Source organism: Pogona vitticeps, chromosome 5 (assembly GCF_051106095.1).
Source record: "Pogona vitticeps strain Pit_001003342236 chromosome 5, PviZW2.1, whole genome shotgun sequence".
Taxonomy (NCBI): domain Eukaryota; kingdom Metazoa; phylum Chordata; class Lepidosauria; order Squamata; family Agamidae; genus Pogona; species Pogona vitticeps.
Window position 1 is genome coordinate 174929201 of NC_135787.1, and position 23417 is coordinate 174952617.

Below are 23417 nucleotides of genomic sequence, written 5' to 3' on the forward strand. Positions count from 1 at the left end.
CAGAGAAAGGAATGTTTTGTCTGAGATGCATGGTATGTGGCTAGAGCTGTTGCGGGAGGCTCCAGCTGGTATGCAGCCAAGGTGTACACTCTAAGGCTCTTTCCCCTCCACCTCTTGCTGTTCCAACTGTTGGAATTCCTTTTCTTGCATTGCTATAACTCAGTGGGGTTGGTCTTTTGGGAGGCAATGCCCAATCTAGGTTTGGAATTTTTAAAAAAATATCAACAGTAGTTTATTAAGTGGAGCACCATTTATTTACATCATGCATATTGAATCTGGTTTATGCTTTGGTGCTTTTAAATCTGTTTTCGTAATGTTCTTAAAAGAATTGAATAATAATAAAAAATAACATGCTATCAAGTCAGTTCCTTTCAGGGTTTTCCAAATAAAGAATATTCAGCTTGCCGAAGGCCATGCAGGCTGACTTTACTCACAGAAGGCATGGTGGGGAATCAAACTCCAACCTCTGACTCTGCAGCCAGAAACCTAAACCATTGAGCAATCTATTTTAAATGTAACGTTTATTTAGTTCTTTAAAAAGATTCTAATAATTTGTTGTTGTTAATTTTGTGTTCTTAACTATGTAGGCTGCCTTGGGTCCTTTTTAAAAAGAAAGGTGAAGTAAAAAATATTTTTAAATAAATAAAGAAACATGGTACTTTCTAATAAAAAGTTTCCTTCCTCTGATGCAGCTGTCCTCAACCTGATATCTCCCACATGTATTGGACTATGGGATCCATCATCCCTAGCGCTAGGAACTGCAGTCTAATGCATTTGAAGGAAGCCAGTTTAGAAGGCCTATTCTTATATGCACTATTCTAGAGGGTAGAATTCAAGCTTTCTCCTTTCTTGGGTTCTTCATTCTTCTTTATTTTGCCCTTTCCTCTCCACGTCTTGACTGCTTAGCCCTCCTTTTTCTGGAAAAGAAAGATTAGCTCAGCCCTTCTGCCTGTCTATTTTGTCTGGAGCATTTACTGTACAGTCACAGGCAGAGGAATCACCATAAATCCCTTATGGCATTTACAATCAAGACTGGATGCTTTTCTTTATTCCAAGGGTTTTTAGTTGGCAATCCAGGGCGAGATTGACCTGGACTTTAATTCTGACTTTATGTAAACAGTGGCTTGAGGTGATCAAGACCTTCATCTCAGGGCATTTAATGGATGCTGAAGTTTGCTTAGTATGTAACCTTTGATTACACTGTGAAATGAGACATAATGGGCTTTTAATGTTCCCTGAGTCTAATTTAATAAGAAGTTGTATCCAGTAATTTTATTGCCTCTTTTTAGTTATTTATGTGCAGATAGTGTATTTTAGTTAGCCAGTCTCTCTCTCTCTCTCTCTCTCTCTCTCTCTCTCTCTCTCACACACACACACACACACACACACACACACACACACACACACAGAATATATACATTGAATAAACATGACTTGGAATAGTGAATAGCCAATAATTAGTAAGTCCTGGACTGAATTCCTAGTCATGTGCTGAACCACACAACTGATGCTCAACGAGGATTTGTTGATTGGTGGCTGTTTGCCACTCTCAAGCTGCGCTTATGCCATTATATGTATTCTGGTGGATTCCAGCCAGAGTAATGTTGCTTTACAACCTGCAGCCATGCGGTGTCATCTCTTTTTTATCGTGTTATATGTAGGTATGTTTAAAATATGCTGTCCTGAAGTGCTGGGCATCCTCTTAATAGAAGCATCTGACCAAACCTTAATTGCCATATGCTTTCAATTAGAATATTAATTAAACTCCATTACTGTAATTAGAATTAACAAGATGCTGCATCCTGCAGACAGGATATTGTTTGTTTCAAAATGTTTTCTCCAGCAGCAGTATTGGAGATAGTGACCCAGTCTGGAGAAACCTGTTTTGGTTTATGAAGCTAAAGGGTGCGTGAGCCTTTGGCCTGCACATGCCATTCTCAAATTCCTTGTTTTCAGATATTCTTCTCTATGTGTAAAACTCACATGTAGAGAGGGGTAATTTAGTACTGCCCTGCTAGGTTGTTACTAATTTTTCCCTCATACATGGGAAGTGGGCTATCCATGGGGAGTCTCCATGTTGTCTAGATCCTGGAGGATCAATGTCCTGAGTCACATGGAAAGTACAGTATCAATGGGCGGTGGAAGATCATAATTCAAGACTCATCACACTTCATATGTAGTAGGGAGTGGAAATGGAGGAAGGAAAGGGTGGAGCTAGTGCTTTCTCCTTGTGTAAGCTTCATACATGCCCAAGAATACCCATGTTATTTCTGCCTACCTGCCTTCTTGGTCTACTATACTTGAAGACCTTGTGGAGTAATTAACCCTACTTTCCTGGTGAGTCAAAATTGTGATACCATCACAGAAGCAAGCGTAGGTCTGAAACCATGGTTTGATGCTGACCATACCTCTTGACTTTGAGCAGCTAGACTAGTGCTAAAGCAGTTGGGGCCTCCTCAGACCTGGCTGCAAATGAAGGAATTCACAATGGTAGCATGATAAACATGTGTTAGAGCTGTGGTTCCCAACCTTGGGTAACTCAGGTGTTATTGGACTGCAGCTCCCAGAAACCCCAGCCAGCAAACCTGGTTGTGAATCCTTCTGGAAATTGCAGTCTGAGAACACCTGCGTTACCCAAAGTTGGAAACTTACTGGGTTAGAGCAGTGGTTCTTAACCTTGGGTTACTCAGGTGTTTTTGGACTGCAACTCCCAGAAGCCATCATCACCAGCTGTACTGGCTGGGGTTTCTGGGAGTTGCAGTTCAAAAACACCTAAGTAACCCAAGGTTAAGAATCACTGGGTTAGAGCATTGTGGGGAAACTGGGCATGTGCTGCAAAATGTGCCAGGTGTTGTGATTTTGTAATTTCATGGCTGAGTAGGTAGTGTGTCTGCATGAATTATTAAGATGGTTCTTGCCATGTCACAGTGAGCCAAAAGTCCTGAGGCTGCTGCACATCTTGTCTTCCAGTAGGCGTTGATGTTGTCATCCACTCCTCTGTTGCATTTTCCCTTCCTGCACACCCTCATCAGTCTGAATTGCTTGTGGCTAGGTGTTTTTTTTACACAATATACCTGTCTTTCATTTTAACTATAACAAATGCAAGTCCAATTTGTCTACTATTGTGGTGTTAGATAAACACATAAAGCTCATTTTTGGGCAGTTCATCAGACCCCCATGGTTAAATTCTGCTCGATAGCTCAGTGATTTAAGTAGGTTAGGAGTTCAGTCCCCTACTATGCCTCCTTGACAGGGGCTGGACTTCATGATCTGTAGGGTCCCTTCCAGCTCTGCATTTCTAAGATTTTAAGAAATTTGTTCTGTCTCATTTCCATGTTATTTTGAGAACAGTTTTTTTAAAATCTTTATGAAAATTAGTCCCTCACACACATTTATTTATATGTTTTTTGTATGCAGTTATGTTTATTTCATTTTATTTTGTTATTTTGTTATTTATTTATTTATTTATTTATTTATTTATTTATTTATTTATTTATTTATTTATTTATTTATTTATTTATTTATTTATTTATTTATTTATTTATTTATTTATTGCATTTATACCCCACCCATCTAGTCAACTGACTACTCTGGGCGGCTTCCAACATAGATAATAACAATATAAAATATACCAACATTTAGACATCAGTAGTAGAGTTATTCAAAATGGAAGTAGATAAGAAAAATAAATAAATCAAATAATAACTGCAGGGAAGGCCTGCCTAAACATCCAGGTTTTCAATTGGCTTTTAAAGATGCCCAGTGAAGGGGCCACACAGATCTCTGGAGGAAGATTATTCCAGAGGTGAGGAGCTACTGCCAAGAAGGCCCGGTTTCTTGTTTTTTCCTTCTGAACCTCCCTCAGAATCAGGCTCCTCAGTCTCACCTCCTGACTCGGTCAGGTGATACATGTAGATTTTGCATTCTATGCATTTATAAGGCTTCACATATCTAGCACACATTATTTTACGGTACATATGCTCCCCATAGGATAAACCAATTTTGTGAGAACTTTGCCTTCAAATACTAACTTGTGTTTGCATTTTTCTTAAAATATGTATTTCCTTTGGATATTTTTAATTGTCAAACTTTAGTTCACTGTTTATAGAAGTATGGATTTTAGGGTGCATCTGCAGCAGTGTGTAAATTATGTTTGTTTGAAAAATGCAAGTCTAGCAAAATTCTATACCGGCCCTGGATTCAACATTTCTCTTTGCTTGAACTTTATTGTGGGACAAGTGTGCAAGCAAACAAGAAAAAATTGCATCTTTGCCTGCAGCTGAAGGTCTAAATGTCCACCCTCTTGGTGCTTGGAGACCACAAGCTGTATGACACGATGCATATGTGCAGGATGTGGTCATTTTGACAGCATATTCAGTGGAATTTGTATCATTTGGTTGGGTGAAACATGCTTCTTAATTCATTTTGACTCTTTTTTTGGGCCATTTGACAACATAAACATTTGATTTATAATCTTAAAGCTTATTATTTTGCTTTTGGATGACTTTGACTATGATCCTTTTCCTATTTTTCATTGACACTGCATGCATTTCAACCACCACTTTTAAAAAAATAAACTATAGAATTTGAAATAAGTCTTGGTGGTCATCTTTTTACATTTGTTGCCTTTACCTATTCCATCCCATTCTTCAGTGCAGGAATTTTGCAACTCCAAAGTCTGTTGTATTTGAAACGCAGCTACCTACTTCTTGCTTGAATAAAGGAACACCCCGAGGCAGCCTTCCACTGTCAACAACTCTGGCCATCAAACAGTTTCTGCCAATATTTTGCGGAAAACAGCTTGCTTGCATCCATTTGATCTAGCTCTTGCCCTCTAGTACAGCTGGGGGGGGGGGAATGTCTGCTCCATCTTCTGTTTGTCCTGTGGAAGGTTAGGGCAGGGCACACTCGATGCATTTTAAGTAAATAGAGTTAACTAAACAGAAGAATGTGTACTTAACTGGTAAGGATTTTGAAAACTATGAGCAAATGAGAAAAGAAGAAAGGTCAGGACACTGCTGCAAACTACAATGTATGGTTTATTTCTGCAAGGTCTGGATTTAGGATTTTCCAATGGCTGTTTCTACATGATGCCATATCTACACCTCATGATAATTGTCATCACAGAATAGTCCATATTTATGAGTGGCTATGAAGCATACAGTAATGAAATTTAGAGAATTACAGTGTATACATGCCTATATGAACCAGCCCGAGTATGGGCTGATGGAAAGAACCAGTAAAATGCTGATCGTGTACGTAAGTGGCTCCCACCTTGGGTCACCAGATATTCTTGAACTATAACTCCCAGAAATCCTGGCCAGTACAGCTAGTGGTGAAGGCTTCTGGGAGTTTTAGTCCAAGAACATCTAGGTACCCAAGATTGGGAACCACTGATGTAGTGCAGTATTTATGGGAATGCTTCTCTTTCACAAGTTTACCTGCATTTATTTATTTACTTCTCACTTTCACAAAGTAGATTGGGTGGTGGCATGGTCAACATCTGTTGTAAGAAGAGCGAAAGGAAGAGAGTATAGTTTCTCCACAAACTTGATTCATCCAGCTAAATAGGCTATAGGATTAGATATGTCAAAATGAAATACTTTTTGGAGGCCAGAATCCTGTTGTGCTCACAGAGTGTGTAGGGCTAATTGAGGAAGTGATCGGTGCTCTTTTGCAGGCTTTCTGGGACATGCTTGATCATGCCTTGGTTGTAGAATTGACCACTCAATGAAAAGCTGACCAAACATTTAAAAAAACCAACATGCTCGTGTTATTGCCTTTCCGCAAGTGGAGAAATCCAACAGAATTTTTCCAGAGGTTCTAAGATGGCCAGCACCAGAAAGTGACTTTTGAACAAAAAGGATCTATAAAAAGTGCTATTTCTGTGCTTAAAAGACTTAGGTTAAAGGCACATTTAGGGGAGGTAGGATCACAGTGGCAGCCCCACCAGTCTATTTTCATTTCATTTGGAGTGTGAATAGAGATGGCCTGCATGTATGAACTGTATCTGTAGTCAAATCTCTGTAAAACAATTGTCCCAAATCACATTGAGAAATCTACACATCTATGGGTTGTATATAAATAGCTCAGGATTAGGACATGCTATCAAGTATTTAGCCAACCTGTTTTAGATCCGAAGGACAGCAGGAATAGGCCTGTTGATACTTACTTGGTTCTAAGCAGCTAAAAATGAAAATTTGAAGTCATTATATGTAGTTCTGGTATTTATTCATGTACAGTAATTATATTTCTATCTAGTTTTTCTTCTAGAAGGTCAAGGGCTAGAAGGCCTTGTTCCTGTTTAGTTAATTGCTTTCCCACTCTTTCTCATAAGAGTCTGATTCAGCAGCTAATGATTCATATAAAACACAGTTTTAACAGCTGCAAATACCCAAAATCAGAGCTTGCAGCCATGTAAATCGCAAATATCTAAAAGCATATGTTAAAACCCCTGCCAAAAACATCATAAAAGCCATGCAAACATGCAGCAGTCAAATTTTGCAATCAAATTTGAAATTTTCCTGATACCTTTTTAACTGTTATCTGAAAGAAAGATTTAGAGAAAAATCCTATTTCCATTGGAATGATGCCACCACCAAGAAATTGTGCAATGTGTGTTAGCCCTGTGCTTTCTTGATTGTAGTACCCTAGTTATGATTCTCTGTTCCTCCATATACCCCATTTTATGCTCATACCAACCTTGTGATGTAGGAAAGGCTGATTGGCTCATGATCACCCTGTGAGCTTCATGGTTGATAAGGACCTGCTTTGGGATGTTACTGTCTAGCTTATGAACTTTCTGGGTGGGGAGAGGTCAGATTCTGTGATCAGAATCTTGATTCTGCAAGGTAGTTCTGTTTTTTGAACAGCTTCAGTTGTGAAGGCAGGCACCCAACAATGCAATTAGAGCTGCTTGCTTTTGCTCAGATCCATGTCCTCAGTTTTGATTGTGTGCATGAATTAGCAGTTGCCTCCAAGACTACAGTTGAAACGTCTTCAATACCAGAAGGCTACGGTTGGTCAACCCTCTTCAGAGTTATTTCCACTTACTTTTCTATTCTTTGGGAAATTGTGTTTATAGTTCATCTAAACAAAATTGTCAGATTCTCTCATTTTTTCTCCTTCCCCTTTCTTTCTTACAGCACTTCACTGAGTTCCTTGATGATTTCTCCCAGGATGTTTTGGGCCAGCTCCTGAATGATCCTTTCCTGTCGGACAAAAATGAGATGATGGAAGTAGAGCTGTCACCGGCTTCTCCGGCTCCCCTCATTCAGGCAGAGCACAGCTACTCGCTTTGTGGTGACTCCCGCCCCCAGTCTCCGCTAACCCACATCTCAGCCGATGACAATTTCAACGAAGGTAAAAAGGGTATAAGGAGTCTTGCTGTCATATTTCTATGCTTAAGACTATCGCTGTGAGTTCTTTTGGGGCCATGAGTTCTTTTGGGGCTGTACCTGGCCAGACACCTACACATGACAATGGGAAGATCATATTCCCATAGTCGGTGATGGGTAGACACCTTTATCCCCTCCATTCCAAGCAAGGGATTCTGGATATGAGCATCTCTGTGTGAAGGGTAATTAATAGAAACTACACTTTTAAAGTCAGGAAATGTACTATTTGAATGGGACAGTTTAATATACATGGAGAGATGAAGTGGCGAGACAGGGAGGTATAAAATATTGGGCTAAGGCCTAGGAGTCCTTGGCTCAAAGCCCTACTTGGCCATAAAATTCATTGACTGACTGCAGTCTTCCAATGTCACTTATCTCTCAAGGTTGTTAGGAGGGTGGTGGAGAGGAGAGAGGCTATATGTTTTGAGTTCATTGGCGGGTAGGGTAGATATGATTGTAATAAACAGATGTTAAAAGTTGAGCTGCTATTCTTTGGGAATTTCTCATTGCTAAGAGAAGTGATGTCAATGCAGCCAGAGTGGAACTGAGACACATTGCAAGCATTTGACTTTATGGCTCTTTTATCTGATCCTGCATGGCTGTTGAGCAGAAGTTTGTTTCTCTAGTTGCCGCCATTTTGGAACAAGATTAGTTTAATGCAGGAGTGAGGAACACACACATGCTCACTCAGAAGCAGAAGTGAGGCAGTCCTAAGCCTCCTCCTCTGATCGCACATTCTCTAACTGCTGGGGCGAAAGAGCTACAAAGAAGAAGCCTCTTTTCCATCAACAGTTAGCAATTTGAATTTCCCGCCTTTCCCCCTGCCTTTTTCTGTTCGTAACTGGAAGCTCTGGTCGCAAGTCGAAGCAAAATTTTGCAGCCGGAGCTGACCATAACTCGAAATGGTTGTAAGTAGGGGCGTTCATAAGTCAAGGCACCGCTATATTGCTTTTAGATTGTTGAGAAGGGCAGGTAGAACAGCAGTGTTTCAAACTGGGCACAGTTTGGAGAAAGAAACAGGGAAGGGCTTTTCCCATAGTACTCAAACATGCTGTCATCCACTGAAGCTGAAAGAAGTGGCGGTTTCAGTTTTTTAAAAAAAGGCTTTTTAAAAGAAAACATTTTTTGAGACAGGGTGATGGAGAGATGCGGTCCTAACAAGGTCCGAAGTGGGCATAGTTGGATCTTTGGAGGTTGCTCCTCTCTGGCCTAGATCACACCTTTGCTGTGATCAGCATTGCTCTTAGGTTCTTATTTTTCTGCCAAAGCTGATACTCACCGTGGCACTACACCTCAGACAAAATATAAATCTCATAAAGATACAAGAACAACTATAATATTCCCATGCACCCCTTTTTACAGTAACTGAAGCATAACTCAGCCACATTGAGGCTGTAGTTTAACAAAGGATATCTTTGCTCCTTTTTGTGCTGTAGATGGGTTTTTTAAAAAAATACTTTTAAAGGTTTGAAATAGAGGGGAGGAGCACCATATAGGTTTGGAGTTAGAGAAGGAGTGCCACATGGTTCTGTCACCGGCTCATGCTGTACCATGTGCAATACTGCCTTCTGCTATATATTGGGTGGGTGTTGAGGCGACAACAGGGAGGACAGGTAGAGAGTGATTTTTGTGCCACAAGCGAGGGACTTGTAGGATTTAGACATTTTTAAAAATAAAAGCGGTAGCTGTTTGTGTTATTTTTGAGAAACGGAAAGTTTTTCTTTTTTTAAAAAAAATCTTAACTTAATCTGTATGAATAAAACTAAGTTATATCTGCGTATCTGTCTGTTCACTGATGCATCACATGAAAGTAGCCAGACAGATATTAATCAAATTTGAGATGGTCTGATTTTAAAAAATGGGGTCTGTGGCATATGTGAAAATTACTTATTTTCTCATATATCAGTGAACCAGTGTTCTCCAAATTTGGAGGTATTTTTTTTTCAATTTGATGGTCTGAATTAAAGTATAGGCAACATGAATATATCTTGGGGGGCACTGAGGGTACCCCAAATATGATTTTGGAACCCGCAGTTGTATGCGACATGATTCTAAAGCTTCTCTGATGAGCTGTGTTCAGAAATGTGTGTGCCATTATCTTACAGATAGGAAGCCCCAAATGTTCATTAACTGAGTGACATTAATCAGCTCAGAGATTGCGGGAGTTTTACTTCTTGGCTAAGTTCAGGCAGTATCAGGAGAAGAGAGAATTTGAGACCAATGCAGAAGAAGGAAGGCAGTTTGCAGAGAAGAGCTAGACCATGGACATGAGGGTGACAGCTGTGGGCTTTTAATCTGGTGAAACTGGGTCCCAAATTCCTTACCCAGCCTTAGAGATATGAACTTTTTACAGATATATCTGACCCTGTTCCAACTTGGTAAGCTACAGTAACTTGCTCTTGTTACGTGCCATGATGCTGTTTCTGACTTATTAAGACCCTGCAAATTAATGATCTCCAAAAGGTCCTATCATTGATAACCATAGTCGGGTCTTGAAAATTAAAGGCTGTATTTTCTTATATTGAGCCAATCTTTCTTATAGTTCTTATTCTTTTCCTACTGCCTTCTACTTTTGCTAGCATGATAGCTTTTTCCAATGAGTCTTTTTTCCCCTCATGGTCTGTTCAAAGTACAGTAATCTCAGTGTAGTTATTTGCACTTGTAGTGAGAATTCAGATTTGATTCACAATCCATTTCTTTCCCTTTCTTGTGGCCCATTGTATGCATAAAACTACCCTGCAACACATTTCAAATTAATATCTCCCCCCCATCAGCTTTGATATCCCTACATAGTAATCAGAATATGATACAGTAGCATGGGTGATATTGGGCTTAGTGACACATCCTTACCCTTAAGGATGTTTTCTAGTTGTTTCCTGCATGACCCTCCACCTCTCTGTCTTCTCCTCAGTTCTTCACAGTAGTTTCCATTTTGATTGATGGTTGAACCATCTACAACTACAGTGGTGCCTCGCTTAATGAGCGTGTTTAACGACGAATCTGCATAGCGACCCATTTTTGGGGTCGCTAATGCGATTGCATTGCGATGTTTAGATAGGCTAAACATCGCATTGCGATCATTTCTGCACCCGGTGGCCATTTTGGAAATAGCTGATTGGCGGTTCCAAAATGGCCGCCAGGTGCAGAAAATGGCCGTCCACACCATTTTCGCGCCCTGCCCTCGCTTACCGGGCAGCGAAAATGGCGACCGGCTCCAGGATTCTTCGCTTACCGGTGAGTTTTTCCCTAATAGGAATGCATTAAACAGAGTTTAATGCGTTCCTATGGGTTTTCCCCGCCCGGATAGCGAACAATCTGGATAGTGACGTTAATCCTGGAACGGATTAACGTCGCTATGCAGAGCACCACTGTACATAGTTACTTTTTTAAAGTAATGTCCCAGACTCTCTGGATGGGATGTTTCAAGGCCTTGTGTGCTGCAGCAGACTAAGAGGAAACACTATGCTGAGGTCTGTGGTGAAAGAGAAATTAAAAGGGCCCATTAGAAGGATGAACTGGTTGGGAAGGAAACCAAAAAATTTACAAAGAGGGAACTTGAACAGATTTTCGGAGGTCGTCTGCTGCAGTTTTGTGGCCCTCGTCGGCTCTCTTGAATTTATACACAAGTGTGAAACTAGCCATGTGTGCTGCTAAAATTTTAGCTTTCTGCAGTTTATGTAACTGGGCTTGGCAGTTACAAAGAATGTTCACACCTTTGTAATGTTAAATAGCGGTTATCATCCTTGCCAGGAGTGCCAGTTAGGAATTCATGACTTTTATTCTATTTCTTGTATGAGCAAAAATACGTGTAATGTCTGTAACTGCTACATTTTGTGCTAGAAATCTACGTCTGCTTGAAAAGGAAAGGTTCAGGGAACAAATATTTTAAGTTATTATATAAATCTTATAGTCGCACAGAGAACCACGTGCATTTTTAGCTGGAATATCTGAAAAAAGAATATTGTCATTCTAGACAAAGATACAGGGAATGGGCAGCAAAACCAAAAACTTAGAGAATCATTTCCAAAGCATTTTGGGTCTTGCTATGTTTTGGAGAAGATGACTTAGTGACTGCGGAGTAGGCCTGACACAGGTTCTTAAAATTATGAACCATATAAAGATAACAATGCATTTCCTTTTCTCATAATCCTAGACTTTGGGGCTAACCAGTGAATGATCAGTGTGAGAACTGTTTCATACAACGTGCAGCTAACTTATGGAATTCCAGCTAGACTACATCTGGATTTAAAATACTTCTCTTATTTCTGGTTGGGACAAACAATTCTCACAGCGATATGTTTGTTAATCTGATTATCTAGGGATTAGCTGCATTCGTCTTTTGTAGCAAGAGCTTCTCAGATCCTTGTTATACCTCAAAGCTAACACATCTGTTTGGCATAAGCTTCTACGGGTTGCAGCCCTTTAAATTGTGCCTGCCAAGGTTCGAGATGCCAGAGCAAGTGAATCAGTTCAAACCTTTATTTGGATGCGCCATCTGCAATGTGAGCCTACATTCCGAAGGAGGCCCCACTGACATCTAAGTGGGACGTAATTCCCTAGAAGTGTGTTGAAAAATGGGAGCTTTCATCAACTTGCGCTTGTCCTTGAAGGAATTCCAAGATATGGCATGATCTTGACATGATCTTGTCATGACTGATAAAAGGACAGAATAAGGGTATATTTGTATGCAGTGAGCACACACACAAACAAAAAACACACCCTTTTCTCTTCATCTTCTTTTCTGTGCTACCATTAACACATTGTATTTCATTGAGCAGTTCAAGAGCATAGAAACATGTTAACTGTTGTGGTGGATCCAGTCATAGCCATGTCTTGTCCAGTGTTCTTTTAACATAGTGGTCACCTACCTGTATGGCTTTGGGAAGCCCAAAAGTAGATGAGCACACTATAACCCCCACCCCATGTTCCACAGAAAATTGTATTGCCAGCGTATTATACCTCAAATACTGGAAGTCATGAACCATCTTCTGCATGTAGTTCATGTAGCAGGTTTTTAACTCGGTGTGCTTTTTAGAAAAATTATGCAGCCATTAGGTAGCTGCGCTACTTAACATTCAGTTACTATTACCATGTTGTTTTCTGCTGGGAGTGGGCAGGCTTATCTCAGCATCCACATTCTGGAAGCCCCCAAGATTTGTAGTGAGTCATGCTTCTGGTGAATCATTAAACACTCTTTCCCACTCTGAGGGAAGATGCCAGCATAACAAGCCTGCTGAGGCTGAGGGGGAAGTTGTGGGCTTAAGTAGCGATAGATGATTTAAGTGTTTCCCCCTCTTCTTCCTTCTCCAACCCCATGGGTTGAATTTTTCCTAAAGGGCAATATTTTCCTTTTTAAAAAACAAAACAAAAAAAAGGAAACTGATTCTAGTTCCTATAGCAACAGGAATCTAATTGATTTCTGTAGAAAAAAACATGCTTGTTATATATAAATGGTGTCGGCCAAATTTTAAACACGGCCTGAGATTCTGATAAAGGAATGTGTCTACTAAGGCTGGAGACTGATTTTAGAGGTTACCTGCCAGTAAAAGAGGGAAATGCTTAATAAATCTGAGCATCTCAATGTCAGAAAAGGAACTCTTACTACCGGGATTGTCCAACAGGCTTGCCTTGTTTGGTGACTAATCATCAGGATTTAAGCATGGAATTCTTTTGAAGTCTGAATTTACAAACATGGAAAGTCTGCCTCAGTCAAGTCTCTGTGACATTAATATGGTTTCAGCTCTAATGATGAGCTATTACTAATGTCTCTTTCTGTCCTCACTCTGCAATGAGATGAAATTAATCTTTTCACCCTATGTTGACAAGTTTGCTTCAACTCTTTAATGGAAACATTCATGGAGTAGGCAACAGGCTGCTTTCCATGTAGTCATATTGCAACATCCATCATTTCTGAGCTGCCGGCCAATGTGACCAGAGGCTGATGGGAGTTGTGCTTGAAAACATCTGGAAGGCCTCCAGTTGTTTTACATCTGTGTGCCATTCTGAAAAAATGGACATATATAAACAAACCTGCAGAATGGAGGTGTGATTATTTGGCTCCTTGGTCATCATGTACAAGCAAATGCAGATAATGTTAAAGTTATATGTGTCAGTCATGAATGGTTCTACATACATTATATATTTGGAGCCTGCAGTAACATTTTGAAGGTACCCTATTTGTGTGTGTGCTGTGTGGGGCTAGTTGTTTTACTTTTATGGGAAGGGCAAGGAAGATTCCTGGAAGATGTAAACAAAGATCTACCGCCTGATCTGACATCTATTTCCAAAACAGGCCGTACAGATGCTTCTTTAAAAAGCAGCATGCTTTTTAAAGCTCCCAAGGCCATGTCAAAAATCCTGCCCCACCTGGAAACAAGATTAAATGTATTATTGTTCCCAGTGTGGATGTATCCCACTTTTCCTGTTTATGGCACACAGTTCATCCATCCAGATGTTGTTGAGATCCAAAATGTCTTGGCTTCAGGAGAGTGGTTGAGTCACATGCCCTCAGGCTATGCTCCCGAGCCTGGATGTTCCATTTCGGTATTGTAGTTAGTAAAAAGGGAGACTGGCTGCCCTTTGCAAAGATGGCGACTGTGGCTTCATTTAGGGTAGGGCAGCTGCAGCTGCCATCTTTGCAAAGGGTAGCCTGGATTCCCTTAAGGCAGGCTACGGCTGAGGCTCCAATACTCTGGCCATCTCATGAGAAGAGAAGATTCCCTGGAAAAGACCCTGATGTTGGGGAAGTGTGAAGGAAAGAGGAGAAGGGGACGACAGAGGATGAGATGGATGGACAGTGTCACCAAAGCTACCAGCATGAATTTGACCAAACTCCAGGGGGCAGTGGAAGACAGGAGGGTCTGGCGTGCTCTGGTCCATGGAGTCACGAAGAGTCGGACACGACTTAACGACTAAACAACAACAACAAAGCTACTTGCCAGTAATAGATATATCCTCATGAGTATTTTTCTGATCCTTTTTACAACCTGTGGCTATTCCATTATTCTGCAGCAACATGTCCTACCAATGAATCCTCAGCAGTACACCCTTTAGGGCTAACTTCATAGAGTATATCATTATTCCAGTACTAGAAGAGTTTGTTGATGTTCTTATCAAGTTACTTCAAAGGCTGATTCATAGTGTAGCTTCAGACTTTATTTAAAAAGTCTTATAAGAGCCTTGTTACAAACACTTAAAGGATCAGGCTTTTCCCACCATGAACCAGAAGCCAACACATCTTGCTGGTTGTGATATCAGAAGCAAGAGTTTGTATTTTGTCTGCTGCCCCTTTAGCAATGTTTGGGAATTTATTTGGGAAGGTCGCTATATCCCTTGAGCAGTACTTCTTGGGTAGTTCACAGATACAAAAAAATATAAGTACAGTACAGTATTGGAATATAATTATGAACAGTATGTTAAAGCCTAAGGAGATTCAAATCCTTTCCCCTGGTATCAAAAGAAATGTTAATGCTGACAGCAAAGATGTATTTATTTTTCCAGGCTTTTTAACCATTTCTTTGTAGTCATATTTTAATAATCTATTATTTTATTTTGTTGACTATTTTTTTCTTATATTTGCACTGGTCCTTTCTTGGATGGAGTAAAAACTTTGGTTTTGTTAACTGGGCCCTGTAGCTGGGTCAGAAACATTTACTTTGTGATGCCTTTATTATTATTTTTTTTTTTGAAAAAGTTTTGTACTGAAAAAAGTTTTACTCTTGAGAACCTATTATCAGAGATTAGAACAGACTACAAAAGTAATGGATAACAATAATACAATCTCCCACATGGTTAAGCATCTGTGTTTTGTAGATGTTAAGGGAGGTTATTCCAGTACTACTTATACAAAATAAGATGGAGTTCCTGTGATGTGAACTTTGTACTTAGCTGGCTGGATAGCTCAGTGAATTGGACCACTGCTTGCGGATACAGGGGTTGTGGGTTCTGCTCCCTGCTGTGATTCTCATGAGAAGAGCCAGTCAGGAAACCCTGAAAAGCAGTAAAGCAGTAAAAAAGTGGAACCAATTACCTCGAGAGGTGGTGAGTGCTCCAACACTTGAGGCATTCAGGAGAAACTTAGACCACCATCTGGCAGATATCTTTTGATTTGTGTTCCTGCATCGAGCAGGGGGTTGGACTTCATGGCCTTATAGGCCCCTTCCAACTTCACTATTCTATGATTCTAAGGATTGCCATAAATTAGAATTAACCTGACACAATCTAATAATTAATTCCTTTGCCTTTCCCATCAGTCTCATTTGTCCTCCAGCACACTTTGGAATAACATGCAGATGAGAAGAACTTAAACTCAGCCTCCATTATTCTAGTTCTCCTTCCCTCCTACCCATGTTGCTGCCATGTAACGTCTTGCCTGATGAAGTAAAGATGTCCCTGAAAACTTGGGCATTTTTTTGTGTGTCTCTGCACACTTATTGTGCTGTTTTGGATGGCTTATAAAAGTTGCTCCTTAACATAGAGCTTCCAGTTTTTGTTTTATGCCACATGGGTTTTATTGCTTTGGCTCTTTAAAGATGATTCCAATGATCATTAACTTGATTTATGTCTAGCCTTTCCTCTAGCCTTTCCAGGGCAGCTAACAATTCAAATGAAAACACAGTTAAAATTTTCACAAATCTAAAGCCACAGATTTAGTTTTCTGCTGTCAAGTCAGAACTGACGTATAAAGACCTTAGTAGGGCTTTCAAGATAAGTGGGATATACAGTATAAAGAATGGTTTTACTAATGCCACCTCCCCGTCTCCTTGCCCCCTCCACCAATGTGTTTCCATGTTCAAATGGGGATTCAAACCCAGGTCTCCAAAGTCTTAGTCCTTTGCTCTGCCAACTATATCACCCTGGGTACCAAAATCACAGAATTACATACATCTAAGATTACAATTTAGAGATTACAGATGTCTGCTTAAATTGCAGATGGCCTTTTTATTATAGTTTGTAATATGCTGGCCTCAGTAACTGTTCATTTTCTCTCCATCTTCTCACTATCATTTTATACTTTGAAGACAATGAATTTGTGATTATCCTTGGTCTATGCCTGCTTCCCCCTTTTTTCTTTTATATGTATTTCAACCTTGAATCAGTTCTGGGCCTGACACAGCTTGTCTTCTAAGAAATAGCTCCTTAACACTGGCAGCTAAAGCCCTAAATCTACTACTTCTACCTGTCTGTGAGTTATTTGGTTATCTTAAACTTTAGATCATCCTTTAAACTAGGATATCCTTAAACCATCGATGGCCAACTCTTGGCCTATAGGCTGCTCAGATCCTGCCAAAGGTTAGTGAAAGCACTGTACATTCATTGCCTTAGAGCTTAATTCACCAAGAAAAGAAAACAATCAGGAGAGAAAAAGAGAGGGTAAGAGGGAGGTTTGATTCCATATCGAATTTTAGCTTTCTTTGGATTTATGCATTTATTTCAAATATAATAATCCCTTAACATTTTAAAAATAATGTACCATTGTGCTCCCGCCCCAATATGAAATTTATAGTCAGAGCTAGGGAAAAAAAAATTTGTGGAGTTGAAAACTCTTAGCTTTCTCTGGTGGCTGTGCTAGCTAGGGGATTCTGGGTTTTGTTGTCTCAAAGCAATTTTGCCTAGCTCTGTCCTTCTGTAGTTAAATGGGTCCAGTTGATGGTCGGGATACACCCACGTAACTTGGATTGTTACTGTTCTGTGCTATCAACTTTCTTCTGATTTATGGCAACCCTAATAGAGTCTTCAGGTTAGGTGATACGTTCAAGAAATGTTTTTTTAGCTTTGTCTCCCCCCAGTTAGTTCCCATTGTTGAACAGGGGGTTTGAATTCAGGTCTCCTGAGTCCTAATCTGGTACTATATGTGATGTACCACACTAGCTCTTAACATTAGATTACACAAAGCTATGATGTTCCCTCACACTGAACCAGATGATTTTTCTGTGTAGCTACATATTGTCTGTTATGAATGGCAACACCTCTGTTGGGTCAAGGGGACTCCCCCCCCCCCCGACTCCAAATCCTGCTTCCTTGGTTTTGACTATTTAACCTTACTGCATGCAAAACATATGCTCTTCAAAATGACAGTCTCCAAAGATCAGGATATCCCCTAAGAGTGCAAAAGTTGCTAATTTCTTCTTCAACCCACAAAGAGAGATAAAGTCACCACTATCACCATTACTTACTGCAACAAAATGTTCTTATATTTATCTAGACTGTTAGGCTGACAAACAGTGCCATCTGAGTCCATAAGTATATTATTACTAGACTGTCTAAGGATTTCACTGATGCTGCTTTGAGTAACCTTCATTGCTTTCCACCCAAGAGCACCATGTCCCATATTGTTTTGTTGGCTGTGGAACGTTGAGCGAGATCTTAATGGCAATGGAGCCAAGCATGTCTCTGAATGGCACAGAGGACCCACCCATACAATAGTTACACCTGCAAATATTTTCTGTGAAGAAAAAGGTTGGCGATTGAGCAAGACTCTGTAGTTGTGAATTTCGTTGTATGGGTATACTGTGTATATACTTACAATGAAAATAAATTATTATTATTATTAAACATGTATGATGCTGAACTTCCTAGAAAGAGATATCATTTTTGGGATTTGTATCTGCATCTCTGTATCTATATGTCTGTACATTACACCATTAGCCCAGGAAGCCTTGGAAACATTTCCTTACCCAGTGATGAAGGGAGGGGGAAGATTCTGTGCACATCTTTAGAAGTCCTTTCTGCATTTGAGGAATATGTCCTGATATTTATTTATTTTTTATTTATATAAAAAGCAAGTTCCAACACTGGACTCTTGCATGCATTCAGCCCTGGATTTGCCACTTCAGTTGATGGCTTATCCTTCAAAACAAAAAAGGCTTTTAAAAGGGAATACTGAACACATACTGTGGGACACCAGCTCTCCTGCCATCCTCTTTGCCGTTTAATCATTCCACACTGTAGTTAATAAAGAAAGAAAAAGGGTTGCAGTGTTAGGTTTCTGCACAGTGCCTTCTTTGTAAGGGGGGCAAGGCAGCAGCCTGTCTGTCATTATCGGCGGTAGACGGCGCTGCTGAAGGGAGGAGGGGGCCTGGGTGGGAGAGAAACCCCATATCTGGACAAGAGTTAAATGGCTCCTTTATAAATGAATGCAGCTTCTTACCTGTTGTATCAGAAAGGCGAAGCACGTAAGGGAAAGCACATTTTCAAAGTAACAAGCAACATGCTACTTGTTACATCGCAAAAATCATGCTGTTATGAGGAGGAAATGGTACCCAACAGAAGGCAGGCTTATTGTACTATTTCTGTCAGTGGGAGGAACATGAAGCCAGAAAGCTATCTAGAAGGCCTAGATGAAGGGATTCATTAATGGTTACGTTGCTGTGAATTTTAACGTTTTGAGACCTGCTGAATAGCTCCGTGATTTAGATATCTGGCTTCAGAGCCAGAAGTTGGGAGTTCAGTTCCCCACTGTGCCTCCTTGACAGGGGCTGGACTCATTGATCCATAGGGTCCCTTCCAGCTCTGCAGTTCTAAGATTAAGATTTCTAAAAATATGCTCTCTTTCTCTCTCTGTATAAGAATAGTTGTGGAAGAGGGCGTGTTGGGAAGTGGATCCAGAATCTTAGAGGTAGACTGCCAAATGGACTTTATATAGATAGGTAGACAGAGAGAGGTACAGACGGAGAGATATACAAAGTCAGTTTGATAGTTTACTATATATATATAATAGACCATTTATATATATGCTCAAAAATCTCTTCAGTGCAGAGACTACGTTAAAAGAAATTATAGTTATCATTTGTTATCCTTCTTGGCAGAGTATGAAATACTGTTTTGAAGTATTTGATTACAGGATGTGTACATATTTATTTTTGTTCATAATCTTTTTGGCTTGGCCCATCGTTATTCAAATTACATATTTCCTAGCCAGCAGGGGAGGTTAAGATTACACCACAAAGTAATTACTAGCATCAGATATAGAGAGCTTCCCCATTCCTACCCCATTACCCATTGCTCAACTGAAGGCTGCAAAATTGCTCTCAATTTTAGTTTTCCTCTCCCCCCCCCCCCCCCGTGACCAAAGCTTCTGGTACTTGCATTCTGCTGCAATAAATATCTCTTCAGAGAGACCTGGGAGAAGCGATTCATCACTAGCTGTGTATTGTGTTCCTGGTGAAGAGAAGTTGTCGGCTAGGATAGTGATAAACATACTGTCCTGATATGGCTCTTAAGTGATATATTTGACAAAGTCACAGAAGACAGAGCATCTGCAGCTTGCTAGACTTGAGTCATATAAAAGAATTCCCACATTCAGAAGCATTATATATCCAGTGTGGCATAGGAGAGTGGTCCCCAACCTTGGGCCTCCAGATGTTTTTGGACTTCAACTCCCAGAAATCCTGACCAGCAGAGGTGGTGGTGAAGGCTTCTGGGAGTTGTAGTCCATGTCCAAGGTTGGGGACCACTGGCATAGGAGATATAGAGGGTTGGGCTGGGACTCAGGAGACTGAGTTTAAATCCTCACATGGCCTTGGAAACTTACTGGTTGTGTGTCTGTGTGTATGGAACTGGTAAGAACTTTAGATATCTCACTTACCTTCAAATCCCTATTAAGGTCACTGTAAATTGGTTCTGACATGATGGTACATAACACAACATATCATATGTTCATCTAGTAGGCTGAGGATGTCCCTTCAGGCCCTTCCTCTGGACACCTGGAAGCATCCCCTCAGTGTTGGAAACAGATTTCCACTGGAACCAACCTTCCCCTAACCACTGGAAGTGTGAAACTACAAATCCCACCATTCCTTAGCATTGGTTATGCTGGCAAGATCTGATGGGAATTTTTCTCCTTTGTATTTTGGAGTTGCAAGGTTGTTGGAAGTTGCATTACTCTCGTGCACTTTAATAAAAAAAAAGTATGGTAGCATTCAACTATTGTGGTAATAATATAGAAAGACTGTGAGAGTTACACAAGCCTGTACTTCATTCTGGTGTTGTTTGCTGGCAAATGAAGGACTTACAAATGAGAGAAAGCAGACCTGATTTTAAGAGAGTCCAGCAAGTCTTGCTCTTCAAGTGGTTTTCATTCAGATCTTGGCTTTTTGCCTTCACGGTGTGCCTACTGACAGAATTAGTAAAATAAAAAAAGCCAGCCTTCTGTTAGCATAGACTCTTGCACAGACCCCTGGCTGCTTTGTCTAATGGCTTGTTTAGTCTTGTGTTCAGCTTTTGCTAGCAGCTTTCAGTAATTACCTTGTTTTCTATCCTCAGCCAATCCTCCCTCACCCCAGGGCTATGTTTAGGCTGCAGTTTAAAGCCCCAGGTTCCTTTAAGAAGTAATAGCCTGGGAGGGGAGATAGAGGGCTTTGCTTAATGAGTTAAATGCTTCCTTCCCAGGTTGCTTGTCCTTGACTCAGATTTGCTTTTGTTACTATTCCCCTTCTCCACTTGCCTCAATTTCTGTCAAAATCTGCTTGCTCTGGCAAACTTGTTCCTCAGGCATCTGTTGTGTGTCTCTTCCCCCCCCCCCCTTCAATTCTAGCTGACCTGGAAAATGAAGACTGGTGTTTGGGTGCGGAGTTGACATCAGCCCCTGTGAAGACAGAAACAGCTGCAGGGGAAGCGCCAGGCCTTGCTCCCTCGGTCAGCCTTATCGCCACACCCAGCCCGGACTCTCTGGAAGGGGAGCAATCCCAGCTGCAGGAAGATGGCATGGTACTTTTTCTTTTTCAGCATCCAGTGACTGAATAGGGCAAATTGATAAAAGTCAGGAGATGACACCAGGAACAGGGTGCTTTATCCCTGGAGGGGTTCCATGCCCACCTGGTCTGGAGCTGGCTGCTCTCATCAGCAGTGGCTCTCAAGCAGAATATCTTTCCATTCATCTTTTGATTCTTTTAACTGCAGATACTAGGGCTGAACCTCGGACCTCCTGAAGGGATATGAGGTGCTGCTGACCTTTCCCTTTTAAAAAGATGAAGGTTCCGGGGAATGCCAGCGTCTTATTAAGGACAAGGGAACATTTCGTCTCATTTTGTTTTTGGCAAGAATTTTCCGGAACTCACCCATGTCTTCATGTCCAACATAAACTAAACTAAACCAAAAGTACCACAGCAACTTGAAGATTAACAGAGTAACTTCAGATTGGGTTTCTGTGGATTATAATCCATTTGATCAATTGGAGTGCAGTCATTATCAGTAGCATTATTAACACAGGTAGTGAACATTAATTGTGGTGTGGGTTTTCATGGATTATAATTTCACCTAGAGTACAGTCATTATCAAAAGCATTGTTAATACAGGCAATGAACATTTGAAATGTTGATTGCCGTTTTCCTAAAGGGTAGCCTCTCATAAAACAAATCAAGAGAAAGTAACAGTGATCCATTTTCCTAACAGTTTAGAACTTCTGCAAGAATAATTTAATTCATTTACTTTGAGTGGGGTGGGGAGAAAGACTTTGGCTTTGACCCATTTTGCATTTTTGGAAGCAGCTGTGGCAATTGTAACATACTTTGTGGACAGCAAGCCATGGCTCCCTGAGTAATCTCTTTTTACTGTGTGCAAACATTAATAGAAGTAAAAGAGTTCTTCAATATCATTGATATGGGAGATCTTACAGCCTGTTTTTCTCATTTAGCCCATGGAGGTTCCAGGTGATACCCTTCCTCTGAGCCCCAGATAAGTGGGGAAAATTAACCCATGTGCTACTGTCTTTTACTATTAAACAAACAATGCTCGGAGGTGTGGAACTGTCCTATTATCTCTGATCACTGACTGGAGATAACAGTAACATCTTCCATTGGCCCTTTCACCCTCCCAGCTGGGAATGTAAATTGGATAACAAGAGGAAGTGCCTCTTGTTATCTCTGGTCATTGGATGCTTCATAGACATTCAAGGTTTAATGACTGTCCTGTGTTTTGTTAAGGGGCACAGAGAGGCATTCTCATTGGCAGGAATCCAATAGCATTGCAAGGGCTGTAGGTTCCAACCTCTGCTGTAATTCTTCCAAAGTTTACAAGAGAAGTGGTGCCCTAGATGTTTCTCTAACAATTATTTTATTTATCTGGATTAAGACATTGCAGAAATTAAAAGAGGTGGATCTTGTCTTGATGTCTAAAAATTTGATTTCTTTCAACTTTTTGCCCTTTAGGTTAAGTCACTGAATCACAGAACTCTTCCGGAAATTAAGCTGGAGCCCCATGAAGTTGATCAGTTCCTCAACCTTTCTTCTAAAGAAGGTTGGTCATGTTCTGTTGATTTCCTGCCATATTGTAGAGATTAAGGGAAAGGAATCTCATCTATCAAGGATGTGCTGGATATATAACTACTGTTCAGAGGCACACGTTGAAAAGCTGCAGCTGAATAGAAGGTGGTAGAATGCAGAACCTAAAGGTGTGGCAGTAAAGGTGGTGCAGATGATGATAAGGAGTGGGACTAGCTCCATGTCCTTGGGAACCCCTGGCCCAAGGGGTTCCCAAGGACCCAGCGTTGCTTCTCCTCTCCACTCTTAGAGCCAACCACAAGACATTTTGCTGCCTGATTCAATCTTTAGTCATTTCCAGAGAATTTAGAAAGAAACAGGTAGATGTTTTGGAGTGCTGGGCACTGTGTGCGTCTTTCAGGGTGCACTCTACCCACCCCTGATCTACAGAAATGGATGGTCTGGCATTTGAGTGATGCTTCAACACTGATGACTGGGAAAGTATTCTCTGCATCACTTTGAGGGTTACAAGAGAGCTTAGGGAGTGGAAGGGAGGCTGCTTGAAATCCATAGCTTACTGAAAGTGCCAGGGAATGCCTCTGCTGCCTGAGGCAGCTGCCTCACTTTGCCTAATGGCAAGGCCATTTCCACATACTCTTGTCATGCTTGCATGCAAAGAAGAGAAAGGGAATGGCAGAAAGGAGGATAAGGTGCAGGGAAAGAAGCATTAGCAGTGGGCCTCCTTTTAGGGTACACCCATACAGGTAACTGACCATGCCAAGCCATGCAGCCCATCCTTGTGAAGATATAACGACCACATATA

At 40.8% G+C, this 23417-nt stretch overlaps 1 protein-coding gene across 1 annotated transcript in view; it reads left to right on the forward strand.

The window, feature by feature from the left end:
• CREB3L2 (cAMP responsive element binding protein 3 like 2) overlaps positions 1-23417 on the forward strand; it is a 100872-nt gene that overhangs the window by 47496 nt on the left and 29959 nt on the right. Inside the window, exons 2-4 of the mRNA XM_072999942.2 lie at positions 7146-7362; positions 20932-21104; positions 22544-22631. Coding sequence (XP_072856043.2) covers positions 7146-7362; positions 20932-21104; positions 22544-22631 — 478 coding nt within the window. The remainder of the gene's footprint in view (positions 1-7145; positions 7363-20931; positions 21105-22543; positions 22632-23417) is intronic.